Below are 17,237 nucleotides of genomic sequence, written 5' to 3' on the forward strand. Positions count from 1 at the left end.
CCCTGATGTCCTTACCCAGCTCTCTGGTCTTGGACATTGTGGAGAGGTTGGAGTCTGTTTGATTGAGTGTGTGGACAGGTGTCTTTTATACAGGTAACGAGTTCAAACAGGTGCAGTTAATACAGGTAATGAGTGGAGAACAGGAGGGCTTCTTAAAGAAAAACTAACAGGTCTGTGAGAGCCAGAAATCTTACTGGTTGGTAGGTGATCAAATACTTATGTCATGCAATAAAATGCATATGAATTACTTAAAAATCATACAATGTGATTTTCTGGATTTTTGTTTTAGATTCCGTTTCTCACAGTTGAAGTGTACCTATGATAAAAATTACAGACCTCTACATGCTTTGTAAGTAGGAAAACCTGCAAAAACGGCAGTGTAATACAGTGGTTCTCCCCACTGTATTACCTCGACTAACCGGTGCCCCCGCACATTGACTCTGTACCGGTACCTCCAGTATATAGCCTCACTACTGTTATTTTACTGCTGCTCTTTAATTCTTTTTTACTTTCATTTTTTACATACCTATTTTTTACTTAACACTTACTTTTCTTAAAACGGCATTGTTGGTTAAGGGCTTGTAAGTAAGCATTTCACTGTAAAGTCTATACCTGTTGTATTCGGCGCATGTGACAAATAACATTTAATTTGATATCTCTTTATTTATCCTGTCTGTCTGTCTATTTCAATGTTCCAGTCTATATCTCTCATTCTATATTTGTCTTAATCTTTGAGTATTTTCTTTGTTCCTGTGTATATCAGATTTTTTAGAACCTTTGTTTTATGTTTGTTTGTTTGTTTGCCTCTCCTCCCGTCCCCAGAGTGTGGCGCAGCGCCGGACGCCATGACGGTCCTCCTGGCGGTGGTGGGCAGTATCCTACTGGTGGGCATCGTGCTGCTAGCCATCTGGAAGCTGGTCATCACCGTGCACGACCGCAGAGAGTTCGCCCGCTTCCAAAGCGCACGCTCCCGCGCACGATATGAGATGGTGAGGAAGGGAACTACCCTGCCTACCTCACTGACTTACATATGAAAGGTTGAATTTATGAGACTGACAGTTTTTTGCCAAATACTGTAAGTTATGGGAATCAATGAGAAGGATAACTGTCCTATCTATTACACTGACTACAGTATCTATCAAATGAAAGGCTGTGAATTACTGTAACTGACTGCTTTGGGCCAGAGTAGATCTATAGAAGTAATGAGACTCTTGCATGTCTGAGAAGGATATATGCACATTCCATTTTAAATGTTGAGACGTAATGTAGACGTCTAACAGTTGTGGAATTTCAAGGTCATTGAATCTTATTGTGGTGTACCTTTGGAACAGTTTCCATATATCATAACACTCCAGCTAACTGAAGACATATGTAGGACTCCAGCTAACTGAAGACATATGTAGGACTCCAGCTAACTGAAGACATATGTAGGACTCCAGCTAACTGAAGACATATGTAGGACTCCAGCTAACTGAAGACATATGTAGGACTCCAGCTAACTGAAGACATATGTAGGACTCCAGCTAACTGAAGACATATGTAGGACTCCAGCTAACTGAAGACATATGTAGGATCTGGGATGGGAACATAGTTGTGTATGATACGACCGGTATGACCACTTCAGTGTGATCAGTGTGAACAGCCTATGTTGAAGCATCCGCAGGAGAAAAAAACGTATGTTGATTGAAACCATCAGATGTCTTCTTGGACAACAGAGCTGTCAGTTAGGTAGATAGTTGTTTTGAAAACTGACTGTTCCAAAGTTCAGAGGCTGCACCTCAAATGTTCACCCTGCCTCGACATGTGCATTTTAATCAACTGACTGACCCATTTTTCTCCCCCCCCCCAGGCCTCCAACCCCCTGTACAAGCAGCCCATCTCCAACGACTATGTAGAAACCGATTTCAGTATGTACAGCAAGTCTTACAACGGAGCAGCCCACTGACCTCCTCCACACGGGGTGTTGGTGTGGCGGGGGGCACGGCAGGACCGGTCCAAGTAGAGAACCAAGAGGGTTGGGAAATGAAGAAATTAACTCAACCATCTATCTGATCTGCCGAAGACTTATGACGGACTGAAACAGAAGTGAAAATAGTAGTCTGGATTGTTTCTGGGGAACCTGTGGCCTTTTTTCTCTCCCTGACTGAGAAGGGAAATTACCCACTGCCATGACGTGATGAGATGTGACTGAAAGCTCTGGTCTGCCCTGTGTGCTTTACTGAGCTCTGGTCTGCCCTGTGTGCTTTACTGAGCTCTGGTCTGCCCTGTGTGCGTTACTGAGCTCTGGTCTGCCCTGTGTGCTTTACTGAGCTCTGGTCTGCCCTGTGTGCTTTACTGAGCTCTGGTCTGCCCTGTGTGCTTTACTGAGCTCTAGTCTGCCCTGTGGGATTTACTGAGCTCTGGTCTGCCCTGTGGGATTTACTGAGCTCTGGTCTGCCCTGTGGGATTTACTGATGTCAGTAGAATACAGCCCAGAGGACGAGCAAAAACATTCATGGACTCTTGGTCTGGAACTTGTTTAAAGAGGACAGAGATAAAAAATATGTGCTCCTCCGAGTCTTTTCTCCAACTAACAAGCAGATGTTATATAAACAAAATGGACTTCATAGACAGAACAATGAAACCATGTCTGTCACTGACAATTTGAGTGAATTTACCAACTTTATAGTACATAAACCATAACTCCCCCTTCACATAAGCAGCAATATATATATACACATTGTACAGACAGACAGACAAGGCATCAACTTATATTTTAGTTTTTTTTTACTCTGAAAAATGCCTTTCCTGACAGTCAACTATGCATCCTTCTTCATAACAAGTGGAAATATTCAATAATGTAATGTTATATCAGCAGGAGTCGTTCAGGTTCATGACATAAAAAGAGCACATATTTTTGGGTGACGATGACTTTGACATCATGGTACTAAACATTAAAAGAGCACTAGTTTTCTTACCCTTGTTTTACACGACAGATGATGATGTTATTAGGAGAGTCTCATAAAGTGATTAAGAATCTCTCTATTCTCATTGTGTTGTTGTTACACGTCATTTGCACTCTAGTCTTGATGTGTTTAGTTAGCCTGGACCCAGATCTGTTTGTGCTGTATCCAACCCCTATGGTCATTTCATTGCCAAACAAAAAGATACATTTGGATACAGTACTAAGAGATCTGGCCCCAGGCTACTATTAAGTATGGCTGCAATAACCCTGCTGTCATGCTGTGAGGGTGGGTGGGTGGGTGGAGAGGCTGGGAAGGCCTCTAAGCTGTGTTGACATAGGACATAACTCTCCCTCACCCATTCCCACAGGAAGAGGCAGGACTTTAACATGGCACTGGAGTAATGAAAGTGCTTCAGTATGAGTTGGGAGGGATGACTCCTCGTCAAATGTGTTCTGTGACCTTTTTTTGTGATGGTGTGTGTGTGTGTGTGTGTGTGTGTGTGTGTGTGTGTGTGTGTGTGTGTGTGTGTGTGTGTGTGTGTGTGTGTGTGTGTGAGAGAGAGAGACAGACAAAGGGCGGAGAGAAGGAGTGTGTGCATGCCAGCGTGCGTGCGTGTGAGAGTGTTTGAGACAAAGGGGGGGAGAGAGAGAGAGAGCGTTTGAGACGGGGAGAGAGAGTGAGTTTGAGACGGGGAGAGCGAGAGAGTGTGTGTGTGTGTTTGAGACAAAGGGAGAGAGAAAGAGAGAGAGTGTGTTTGAGACAAAGGGAGAGTGTGTGGATGCGCCAAATGTAATAAGAGTCACATAATAACTGTCTCACAGTTGCGTTGTGCTTACTTGTGTCTTGGCACCATGTGGGGAAATGCAGTAGCCCAGACCTGTGTGAGTTCAACAGTAAAATGTACATTCACCAGCATGCTTCCTGTACAGCAATGATAATTCACCAATAGAGACCAGTAGATTTACAACACTACTACATGTACACGTCATTCTGCACACAGAGCAGGAATACAGAAAAGAGCAATAAATGGATGACATAAAAGCAAACATATAGCCCACTTATTTGATGTTTACTCCCTGTGGTGACCCTCTTGCAATTTTTTACCTGTGCAGTTTCACCTGTGTAGCAATCGTGAAATTATACATTTTGAAATAACAAAAATTAACATCCGGTCTGTAGTTGTTTTTGAAGGAAATGAACTGTAAGTGGTGGAGGGTGACACCGAATGTTAACTAAGAAAGGCATAAATTAATTGGGGGTGTGGCTCTGGACCTCAGGGGCCAGGGCAGCTGTGTCTGTGTGTGGCTCTGGACCTCAGGTACCAGGGCAGCTGTGTCTGTGTGTGGCTCTGGACCTCAGGGGCCAGGACAGCTGTGTCTGTGTGTGGCTCTGGACCTCAGGGGCATGGGCAGCTGTGTCTGTGTGTGGCTCTGGACCTCAGGGGCCAGGGCAGCTGTGTCTGTGTGTGGCTCTGGACCTCAGGGGCCAGGGCAGCTGTGTCTGTGTGTGGCTCTGGACCTCAGGGGCCAGGGCAGCTGTGTCTATGTGTGGCTCTGGACCTCAGGTGCCAGGGCAGCTGTGTCTGTGTGTGGCTCTGGACCTCAGGGGCCAGGGCAGCTGTGTCTGTGTGTGGCTCTGAACCTCAGGTGCCAGGGCAGCTGTGTCTGTGTGTGGCTCTGGACCTCAGGGGCCAGGGCAGCTGTGTCTGTGTGTGGCTCTGGACCTCAGGGGCCAGGGCAGCTGTGTCTGTGTGTGGCTCTGGACCTCAGGGGCCAGGGCAGCTGTGTCTGTGTGTGGCTCTGGACCTCAGGGGCCAGGGCAGCTGTGTCTATGTGTGGCTCTGGACCTCAGGTGCCAGGGCAGCTGTGTCTGTGTGTGGCTCTGGACCTCAGGGGCCAGGGCAGCTGTGTCTGTGTGTGGCTCTGGACCTCAGGTGCCAGGGCAGCTGTGTCTGTGTGTGGCTCTGGACCTCAGGGGCCAGGGCAGCTGTGTCTGTGTGTGGCTCTGGACCTCAGGGGCCAGGGCAGCTGTGTCTGTGTGTGGCTCTGGACCTCAGGGGCCAGGGCAGCCGTGTCTGTGTGTGGCTCTGAACCTCAGGTACCAGGGCAGCTGTTCTGTGTGTGCGTGTGTTCATAAGCAGAAGTCCATCATCCTCATGTATGGTCCTCTGATCATATAGAACGTAGCAGGCGTAACAGAAACACCTCCCTAACGTAGCAGGCGTTAAAGAAACACCTCCCTAACCTAACGTAGCAGGCGTAACAGAAACACCTCCCTAACCTAACGTAGCAGGCATAACAGAAACACCTCCCTAACGTAGCAGGCGTAAAAGAAACACCTTCCTAACGTAACAGGCGTAAAATAAACACCTCCCTAACGTAGCAGGCGTAAAAGAAACACCTTCCTAACGTAACAGGCATAAAATAAACACCTTCCTAACGTAGCAGGCGTAAAATAAACACCTCCCTAACGTAGCAGGCGTTAAAGAAACACCTCCCTAACGTAGCAGGCGTAAAAGAAACACCTCCCTAACGTAGCAGGCGTAAAATAAACACCTCCCTAACGTAGCAGGCGTTAAAGAAACACCTCCCTAACGTAGCAGGCGTTAAAGAAACACCTCCCTAACATAACAGGCGTTAAAGAAACACCTCCCTAACCTAACGTAGCAGGCGTTAAAGAAACACCTCCCTAACGTAGCAGGCGTTAAAGAAACACCTCCCTAACGTAGCAGGCGTTAAAGAAACACCTCCCTAACGTAGCAGGCGTTAAAGTAACACCTCCCTAACATAGCAGGCGTTAAAGAAACACCTCCCTAACGTAGCAGGCGTAACAGAAACACCTTCCTAACGTAGCAGGCGTAAAAGTAACACCTCCCTAACGTAGCAGGCGTAACAGAAACACCTCCCTAACGTAGCAGGCATTAAAGAAACACCTCCCTAACGTAGCAGGCGTTAAAGAAACACCTCCCTAACATAGCAGGCGTTAAAGAAACACCTCCCTAACTTAGCAGGCGTAACAGAAACACCTCCCTAACATAGCAGGCATTAAAGAAACACCTCCCTAACGTAGCAGGCGTTAAAGAAACACCTCCCTAACTTAGCAGACGTTAAAGAAACACCTCCCTAACGTAGCAGGCGTTAAAGAAACACCTCCCTAACGTAGCAGGCGTTAAAGAAACACCTCCCTAACGTAGCAGGCGTTAAAGAAACACCTCCCTAACGTAACAGGCGTTAAAGAAACACCTCCCTAACGTAGCAGGCGTTAAAGAAACACCTCCCTAACGTAGCAGGCGTTAAAGAAACACCTCCCTAACGTAGCAGGCGTTAAAGAAACACCTCCCTAACGTAGCAGACGTAAAAGAAACACCTCCCTAACCTAACGTAGCAGGTGTAAAAGAAACACCTCCCTGTTTTCCCAGCACTCTGCTGTCGACCATGACGACCCTCACCATGTGCTTCTCTCCTCAGCTAAACCAGTTATGTATTAGTTGCATAAAATCAGCATATTTTTCCGAGTTCAAATGACCTGCAAATAAGACTCATAGAAGAAGTAACAACCCCAATGAATGTCAATAAACACATGGAAATATTTGTTTGAGCTGGAAAATGCATACTATTTTCTTGCTGCTAACTGCATAGTTTTGGAAGACACCAAGTATAGAGGGAAGGGAAGGGGAGACACATCCAGTCTATGGGACTGGATGTGCTGTTAATTCAGCCTGAAGTGAGGTCATAAATCTCCTCCAATTCCCCGCCAACGTATACAGACACACACACATCCATCCAGTAAGCCAGAACACTCCAATGTGAAGTCATTCTCCCAGAGCAGTCGGGGCCCAACCTCAGTCCAGGTTTCAGTTGTGGGGGGAAAAGTAGGTTAGCTTGTTAGTTTAGAGTCTCTGCTGGAAGAACAGGGACATACAGAGAGGACTGTTAAAATAGAGTCTATAGGGACTTCCAGTAAAGTCAGTGAAACATTTACTATGGGCTAACTCTGCAAATAGCACTGCTGGATGATTTGAAAAGTCAATCGATCAATACTATAATAATGGTGTTCTTGGGGTCATAGGCAGCATTCCTCCTCCTCCAAACACGGCGAGTTGAGTTGATGCCAAAGAGCTCAATTTTGGTCTCATCTGACCACAACACTTTCACCCAGTTGTCCTCTGAATCATTCAGATGTTCATTGGCAAACTTCAGACGGGCATGTATATGTGCTTTCTTGAGCAGGGGGACCTTGCGGGCGCTGCAGGATTTCAGTCCTTTACGGCGTAGTGTGTTACCAATTTGTTTTTTTGGTGACTATGGTCCCAGCTGCCTTGAGATCATTGACAAGATCCTCCCGTGTAGTTCTGGGCTGATTCCTCACCATTCTCATGATCATTGCAACTCCACGAGGTGAGATCTTGCATGGAGGCCCAGGCCGAGGGAGATTGACAGTTCTTTTGTGTTTCTTCCATTTGCGAATAATCGCACCAACTGTTGTCACCTTCTCACCAAGCTGCTTGGCGATGGTCTTGTAGCCCATTCCAGCCTTGGGTAGGTCTACAATCTTGTCCCTGACATCCTTGGAGAGCTCTTTGGTCTTGGCCATGATGGAGAGTTTGGAATCGGATTGATTGATTGCTTCTATGGACAGGTGTCTTTTATACAGGTAACAAGCTGAGATTAGGAGCACTCCCTTTTAAGAGTGTGCTCCTAATCTCAGCTCGTTACCTGTATAAAAGACACCTGGGAGCCAGAAATCTTTCTGATTGAGAGGGGGTCAAATACTTATTTCCCTCATTAAAATGCAAATCAATTTATAACATTTTTGACATGCGTTTTTTCTGGATTTATTTGTTGTTATTCTGTCTCTCACTGTTCAAATAAACCTACCATTAAAATTATAGACTGATCATTTCTTTGTCAGTGGGCAAACGTACAAAATCAGCAGGGGATCAAATACTTTTTTCCCTCACTGTAGTATGTTTAAGCTGGAAGTAGAAGCCTAAGTATTATTGTCCATTAAGTTTACTACAATTAGGGGAGGAGTGGTAAGGTTAGGAGAAAATAAAAAAGAAGGAAAATATATTTTAAAAGTCTATATTTCAAATAATATATCTATTTACAAAACAATATACAGTGTCTTCGGAAAGTTTTCAGACCCCTTGACTTTTTCCACATTTTGTTACGTTACAGCCTAATTCTAAAATTGATTGAGAATAAATATATCTTCATCAAGCTACACACAATACCCCATAATGCCAAAGAAAAAACTGTTATAAAAACTCTGAAATATCATATTTACATTACACTCAGTACTTGGCTGAAGCACTTTTGGCAGCGATTACAGCCACGAGTCTTCTTGACTATGATGCTACAAGTTTGACACACCTGTATTTGGGGAGTTTCTCCCATTCCTCTCTGCAGATCCTCTCAAGCTCTGTCAGGTTGGATGGGGAACGTTGCTGCACAGCTATATTCAGGTCTCTCCAGAGATGTTCGATTGGGTTCAAGTCCGGGCTCTGGCTGGGCCACTCAAGGACATTCAGAGACTTGTCCCAAAGCCACTCCTGCATTGTCTTGCCTTAGGGTGTGCTTAGGGTTGTAGTCCTGTTGGTGAACAGGTGAACCTTCGCCCCAGTCTGAGGTCCTGAGCGCTCTGGAGCAGGTTTTCATCAAGGATCTCTCTGTACTTTGCGCCATTCATCTTTCCCTCGATCCTGACTAGTCTCCCAATCCCTGCTGCTGAAAAACATTCCCACGGCATGATGCTGCCACCACCATGCTTCACCGTAGGGATGATACCAGATTTCCTCCAGACGTGACGATTGGTATTCAGGCCAAAGAGTTCAATCTTGGTTTCATCAGACCACAACATCTTGTTTCTCATGGTCTGAGAGTCTTTAGGTGCATTTTGGCAAACTCCAAGCGAGCTGTCATGTGCTTTTTACTGAGGAGCGGCTTCCATCTGGCCATTCTCCAATAAAGGCCTGATTGGTGGAGTGCTGCAGAGATAGTTGTGTTTCTGGAAGTTTCTCCCATCTCCACAGGGGAACTCTGGAGCTCTGTCAGAGTGACCATAGGGTTCTTGGTCACCTCCCTGATCATGGCCCTTCGCACCCGATTGCTCAGTTTGGCCGGGCAGCCAGTTCTAGGAAGAGTCTTGGTGGTTCCAAACTTCTTCCATTTAAGAATGACGGAGGCCACTGTGTTCTTGGGGACCTTCAATGCTGCAGAAATAAAAACCTGTTCTCGCTTTGTCATTATGGGGTATTTTGGGTAATTTAATTTAAAAGCAGCAGCTACTCTTCCTGGGATCCACACAAAACATGAAACATGACATTAAACAGAACGTTAATAGACAAGAACAGCTCAAGGACAGAACTACACAAAAAAAATGTAAAGGCACACTTAACCTACATTGCAATACGTACACACAAACGAACTAGGTTAAATACGGGAGAGGCGTTGTGCCGTGAGGTGTTGCTTTATCTGTTTTTTGAAACCAGGTTTGTTGTTTATTTGAGCAATATGAGATGGAACAGAGTTCCTTGCAATAATGACTCTACAGTTGAAGTCGGCTTTTTTATGGTGGTTTGGAGCAGTGCTTCTTCCTTGCTGAGCGGCCTTTCAGGTTATGTCGATATAGGACTCGTTTGACTGTGGATATAGATACTTTTGTACCTGTTTCCTCCAGCATCTTCACAGGGTTCATTGCTGTTGTTCTGGGATTGATTTGCACTTTTCGCACCAAAGTACGTTCATCTCTAGGAGACAGAACGCTTCTCCTTCCTGAGCGGTATGACGGCTGCGTTGTCCCATGGTGTTTATACTTGCGTACTATTGTTTGTACAGATGAATGTGGTACCTTCAGGCATTTGGAAATTGCTCCCAAGGATGAACCAGACTTGGCTGATTTCTTTTGATTTTCCCATGATGTCAAGCAAAGAGGCACTGAGTTTGAAGGTAGTCCTTGAAATACATCCACAGGTACACCTCCAATTGACTCAAATGATGTCAATTCGCCTATCAGTAGCTTCTAAAGCCATGACATAATTTTCTGGAATTTTCCAAGCTGTTTAAAGGCACAGTCAACTTAGTATATGTTAACTTCTGACCCACTGGAATTGTGATACAGTAAGTTATAAGTGAAATAATCTTGTCTGTAAACAATTGTTGGAAAAATTACTTGTGTCATGCACAAAGTAGATGTCCTAACCGACTTGCCAAAACTATAGTTTGTTAACAAGAAATTTGTGGAGTGGTTGAAAAACGAGTTTTAATGACTCCAACCTAAGTTTATGCAATCTTCCGACTTCAACTGTATATAATACTGTACGCTTTCTTGAATTTGTTCTGGATTTGGGGTCTGTGAAAAGACCCCTGGTGGCATGTCTGGTGGGGTAAGTGTGTGTGTCAGAGCTGTGTGTAAGTTGACTATGCAAACAATTTGGGATTTTCAACACATGAATGTTTCTTATTAGAGGAAGTGATCCAGTCAGTATCTCCTCAACTCTTAGCCAAGACAGACTGACATGCATAGTATTTATATCTGCCCTCTGATTACTATGAAGAGTAAGACATGCAGCTCTGTTCTGGGCCAGCTGCAGCTTAACTAGGTCTTTCCTTGCAGCACTCGACCACGTGACTGGACAATTATCTGGTCCCTGCAGGACTTGCTTTTTGGAATGTGGTGTCAAAAAAGCAGAGCATCTCTTTATTACGGACAGACCTCTCCCCATCTTCACAACCATTGAATCTATATGTTTTGACCATGACAGTTTACAATCTAAGGTAACAGGAAGTAATTTAGTCTCCTCAAATTTTTCAACAGCCACACCATTCATTACCAGATTCAGCTGAGGTCTAGAACTTAGGGAATGATTTTAACCAAATACAATGCTCTTTGTTTTAGATATGTTCAGCACCAGTTTATTACTGGCCACCCATTCCAAAACAGACTGCAACTCTTTGTTAAGGGTTTTAGTGACTTCATTAGCTGTGGTTGCTGATGTATATATGGTTGTCATCAGCATACAGTACATGGACACACATACTTTGTTGAAATACAGTGGTAGATTATTGGTAACAAATTTAAAGAGTAGAGGGCCTAGAGAGCTGCCCTGCGGTACACCACACTTTACATGTTTGACATTAGAGAAGCTTCCATTAAAGAAAACGCTTTACGTTCTATTAGATAGCTCTGAATCCATGATGTGGCAGATATTGAAAAGCCATAACACATAAATGTTTTCAACAACAGGTTATGGTCAATAATATCAAACGCTGTGCTGAAATCTAACAGTACAGCTCCCACAATCTTTTTATTATACATTTTTTTCAACCAATTATCAGTAGTTTTTGTCAGTGTAGTACATGTTGAGTGCCCTTCTCTATAAGCATGCTGAAAGTCTGTTGTTAATTTGTTTACAGAGAAAAAACATTGTATTGGGTGAAACACAATTATTTCCAATAGTTTGCTAAGAGCTGACAGCAAGCTTATAGGTCTGGTGTTAGAACCAGTAAAGGCCGCTTTACCACTCTTGGGTAGCAAAATTACTTTGGCTTCCCTCCAGGCCTGAGGCAAATACTTTCCTCTAGGCTCAGATTAAAGATATTACATATAGGAGTGGCTATGGAGTCAGCTACCATCCTCAGTAGCTTGCTGTAAGTTGTCAATGCCAGGAGATGTGTCATTTGTTGATTGTTAACAATCATTTTTTCACCTCTCCCACACTAACTTTACAAAATTCTAACTTGCAATGCTTTTCTTTCATTATTCATTATTTTTATGCCTGAATACGATGGCTCACTATTCCTGCCTAAGTTTGCTCACTTTGCAAATGCAGTAATCATTAAAATAATTGGCAACATCAATGGTTTTGTGATGAATTAGCCATCTGATTCGATAAAAGATGGAGCTGAATTTGTCTTCCTGACATAATTTAATTTAAAGTACTTTTTTAAATCATTCTTTATATCATTGATCTTGGCTTCATTTTTTTTGTTTAGTCACATAATTGCTCAATTTGCAGTAAGTCAGCCAGTCAGATGTGCAACCAGACTTATTAGTTTCTTAACAGGTGCATGTTTATCAATAATTGGAAGAAGCAATTTCATAAATTCATCAAGTGCAGCGCCTGGATGCTCCTTATTAATCACATCAGACCAACAAATATTTTTAACGTCATCCACATATGAGTCACAGCAAAATATTTTGTATGATCTCTTATACACTATTTTAGGCCCAGCTTTTGGAACTTTGGCCTTCCTGGTGATAGCCACAATATTGTGATCACTGTGTCCAATGAATACGGATACAGCTTTAGAACAAAGTTCTACAGTATTAGTAAAAATGTTATCGATACATGTAGATTATCTTGTTCCTGTAGTGTTTGTAAACACCCTGGTAGGTTGATTAATAACCTGAACCAGATTACAGGCACTGGTTACAGTGAGAGGTTTCCTCTTGAGCGGACAGCTTGATGAAAACCAGTCAATATTCAGGTCCCAGAGAAAGTAGACCTCTCTGTTTACATCACACACTATCAAGCATTTCACACATTATTTAGATACTGACAGTTAGCACTTGCAACACCCCAAAAGAAAAGGCTTTAGATGTGCCAAGTGAATCTGCAACCACAACACTTCAATTACACATGAAATAAGATATTTTCTTAGCATTACAGGGATATGGCTCTGAATATATACAACAACACCTCCCCCATAAGTGTTTCTGTCTCTTCTGTAATGTTATATCCTTGTATTGCTACTGCTGTATCATCAAATTAATTATCTAAGTGAGTCTCAGAAATGGCTAATATATGAATGTTATCTGATGTTAGGAAGTTATTGATTTCATGAACCTTATTTCTAAGGCTACACATATTAATATGGGCTGTTTTCAGCCCTTTCCTGGGTAGCTTATCAGAGATAGACATAATATGGAAAAGAGCAAACAAAGCAAGATAAAAAATATATATATACATTCAGCAGTCCATTAATCAATTGGTGTGTGTGTGCTGCGGGGTTGAAGCTATGAACCCATAGGCTTGGCACTCTCATCCCTTCCAGGCTTCTGGGAAGGAGGGAGGACAATGAGCCTGTCATGGCGGATGTAAGCAATGTCCCCACGCGGTCTGACAGCTTTCATGGCTGGGATCAGTTCTTTCCTCTTCTGGCCTACAGCGTTAGGATAGTCCTCATTGAAGAAGATATACATTCCTCTAAAGTTCTTGGCTCTTTCCAGAACAGCTACCTTGTCCTTGAACCTCAGGCCCAGGCCGATAGTGGTCAAGTTCCTATCACCTGGGCCGTTGGTGGGTTTTCCAGTCCTGTGGGCGTGCTCCACCTCAATCTTCCTGTGGTCCATCTTCAATTTCTCTTAGATAATTTCCCTCACTTTGTCCTCAGACTCCGTCTAGGTCTCGTGGGGATTCTGCAATTCCATCTACAACCATGTTGTTCCTCCTTGATTATCCCTCGATCTGATTTATCCGTCATTGTTATCATGGATTCACACACAGAACTGATGTCCTCTCTCAATGACTTACAGATTGCTGTCATCTTGCCATTCTCCTGTTTATCCTCATCGAGCTGACCCTGGGAGAACTGCAAACCGTCCTTCAAGTCCTGGACCTCTCTGGTGAAGTTGTCCATTCTTTTATCAGTTGAATCGACCAGTATTTGGACAAAACACTTGAAACTATTTTCTTGTTGTTGTAACTGCTTGTAGAACTATTTCTGTTAGTTTAAAAGGCACTTCACCTGTGATAGAGAGACACCACTGTCCTCAACGGTACTCCCGCCAGCTTTGGTCTTTGTCATGGTAGCTAGCAACGTAGGTTACGCTGATACTCCTCACAGTTCCAGACAGGGCAGGTCACAGGGAAGATTGAACACAACAAACAGCAGGGATCTAGACAGCCACAAACCCGGGACAATCCACGGTCCTAGTCACAATGGCTAACTGCATCGGGGGCTGCGTTCAAGCCCTCAAGAAACCCAGCTAGCTTGGTAGGCAGCTAGGCTAGCTGCTACGCCAAATAGCTCCTCAGACCCGGCCTTGGTCGGCAAGATCACTGGACAGAGAGTAGCAGTCCCAGCAACTGATGCCAAATGCGTCGCGGGATCCAAACTAAAAAGTTAGCTAGCTACTAAGAAACTTTCCAATACACTTTCAAAACGATAAACTTTTTAGTTTGGATTCCACTACGCATTTGGCACCGAGCTCTCATTCGATCCGCGTTGTAGATTGCTGAGGATTTATTATCTATTTAATCAATTTTAGAATAAGGCTATAACGTAACAAAATGTGGAAAAAGTCAAGGGGTCTGAACAGGGGCTATTTTAGCATGTACGTCTTGGTGGGCAAAAAATACTAAAATAAGTGGCATGCATGCCAGCAAAGCCACTTCACAACACTAAACAATACATTAATTGCACTATAACGGTGACAAACGGTGCCCTCAAACTGTTAGGGCCTACAAAAAGTTGTCCCAACAGCAGTCCCAACATCTTACCACTGCTACACCTGGCTATCAGCGGAGCCTTGTCTGGCAGTGAAACAGTTAATTCATCCTCATTTACTGCCTTTTAAAAAAACATAGCTGATATGGCTGACTTGCTTAAACAAATGTGGTTTCCAATAACAATTGAGATGTACAAACTATTGCATAAGGGGACAACAAGTGGATAAGAGGCAATCCATTAATTCAATTAAGACTTTAATGAGCGAGCTAGGATGGATGTAGTGAATATAACTATTTGTTTAGCACTTTTGAAATGTACAGCGACATAATTCAAAACATGGACCGTTCTTACATTGTTCTCCATGTACACCAAGCCAGAACCATAGGATAAATGAAGGGGGCATATAAGCAGACAATGAAAGCTCTTACAAAATTTGATGAGTACATTTCTCTAAAACAGGTTACAACAGTAGGCGAAATTAAGAGGGGTAAATAGACCAAATTATTAGGGTGAGGCACATGGGCTGCTTACAGCTTACTACACAACATACACTTAGTATTACTTTATTAGCTACAGTATACATATCTCCCTGGCATATTACATCATTTATGCAGCAGCATACAATACATTTTTGGACTCACCTTGTAGTGCTCACTTGAACAGGAAGGTGGCACGGCGGTCCTTCCTGGGCAAATTTTGTCATCAAAGTCTGGCATTCTCTGGATTTATGGTGCTTTCAAGACAACTGAGAACTCGGAAAAAAACAAGGTCGAATCATGATGACGTCATTGATCTACAGGTCATAGCTCTAGAAAGAGGCTTGAGTTCCCGACTTACAATTCCGACTTGGATGACCGTTCAAAACGTATTTCCTAGTCAGCGGTCGTTTTTTCCAGAATTCCCAGTTGTCTTGAACTCACTAAAGTCAAGTTTTTGCAGTTCCAAGTTAACAGTTGTTTTGAGCGCGGCACAAATCATGCTTCATTGACAGCATGGCCAATGTTGAATGTTTATCATTTTAAACTTGGAAAAGAGAAACTTAATCCCAGATTTGGGACCACACAGCCACTCCATTGAACAGCAGGCTAGTGATTGCTTTGCAATGCTTGCAGTTTGCCACTGTCAGTGATTCCTTCCAAACCACTCATTTTTGAATTTGCGATTTCCAACTTGTTTTGTAATGTTTATGGCCGATGAGCACCGATACGTTTTATCTATAATTTCTCTTCATTATTTCTCTTCACATGACAAGGATTAAAAAGGATTTGCCAGTAGATTGTCGACTTGATTCATGATGATGACTGCTAGCTAAGATTTTGTAGGTGTGATGTTGACATGTCCAATCAAATCTACTGTCGATATAACGTGATTTGACGTCATTTTATTTGTGGCCAATGACCTTGAGCCTTCTTGGATGGGCACTTCTAATGTAACTCTATGGCAGCTCCCAAGGGGCTTGAAATGTTTAGTTCTACACTTAGACTTGGCGGTGACATACTGTCTCCATGAGTGACAGAACACTGAGCTAATCATGGCGCAACTAGAGAACATTACCAACGCCTACGCTCCGTATTTTCCCCTGGCTGTCCCACCACCACAGAACGCACTGAGCTCGGCTGAAACACCTGCATTTTGGAGCTGCCTTACTCAAGAAAACAAAAAAGAGACCATGTTTGTATGCATTTTTTAAAAACATTTTAGTCATTTAGCAGACGCTCTTATCCAGAGCGACTTACAGTAGTGAATGCATACATTTCATACAATTTCATTTCATTTCATGCATTTTTTTTGTATTATTATTATTATTATTTATTAATTTTTTTTGTACTGCGGCTTTCAATGTTGTTTTTTACATTGTTTGCAAACTGATATATTACATTTTTTAGCTAAAATTGTGGGGCTCAAAACAGGCCTAGCTTCCCTGAACGACAGGTCACTACTGGGTCTGAATACCAGGCACTGTATATGGGGGATTAGAAATTATGCAGACAATTATATTGATAGAATCCACAGTCTATGTGCAATATTAAAGCTGATCTACCCCCCCACCCCCCCAAGGTCAGTGTACTAGTGTGTTGAACAGTAAAGGACAACTACTGAGGCCTATGCAATGTGTCCAACAGTGAAGGAAAAAAAACTAGCTTTTGAATGATCTGGCCCAATCAGCTTTGAGGATTAGATGTCTAGCCTCTTTAACAATCAATACTTTAATTAAGCTTCATCGAATACACTGAAGTGTGATGTAGACTAGCTGACTGTGGGTCTGGAGTGTGATGTAGACTAGCTGACTGTGGGTCTGGAGTGTGATGTAGACTAGCTGACTGTGGGTCTGGAGTGTGATGCAGACTAGCCACTGTTTGGGGGCTGTGCTTTGGCAAAGTGGGTGGGGTTATATCCTGCCTGGTTGGCCCTGTCCGGGGGTATAGTTGGACGGGGCCACAGTGTCTCCCGACCCCTCCTGTCTCAGCCTCCAGTAATTATGCTGCAATAGTTTGTGTCGGGGGGCTAGGGTCCGTCTGTTATATCTGGAGTATTTCACCTGTCTTATCCGGTGTTCTGTGTGAATTTAAGTATGCTCCCTCTAATTCTCTTTCTTTCTCTCTTTCTCTTCTCTCGGAGGACCTGAGCCCTAGGACCATGCCTCAGGACTACCTGGCCTGATGACTCCTTGCTGTCCCCAGTCCACCTGGCCGTGCTGCTGCTCCAGTTTCAACTGTTCTGCCTGCGGCTATGGAACCCTGACCTGTTCATCGGACGTGCTACCTTGTCCCGGACCTGCTGTTTTCGACTCTCTCGCTACCGCACCTGCTGTCTCTAACTCTGAATGACCGGCTAT

General features: G+C 43.6%; 1 protein-coding gene across 1 annotated transcript in view; it reads left to right on the forward strand.

The window, feature by feature from the left end:
* LOC115155594 (integrin beta-5) overlaps window positions 1–3,024 on the forward strand; it is a 96,169-nt gene extending 93,145 nt beyond the window's left edge. The window contains exons 14-15 of the mRNA XM_029702336.1: window positions 823–989; window positions 1,850–3,024. Coding sequence (XP_029558196.1) covers window positions 823–989; window positions 1,850–1,945 — 263 coding nt within the window. The 3' untranslated portion in view covers window positions 1,946–3,024. The remainder of the gene's footprint in view (window positions 1–822; window positions 990–1,849) is intronic.
* Window positions 3,025–17,237: the final 14,213 nt, after the last annotated feature.

This window comes from Salmo trutta, chromosome 20 (assembly GCF_901001165.1).
Source record: "Salmo trutta chromosome 20, fSalTru1.1, whole genome shotgun sequence".
In the NCBI taxonomy this organism is placed as follows: Eukaryota; Metazoa; Chordata; class Actinopteri; order Salmoniformes; family Salmonidae; genus Salmo; species Salmo trutta.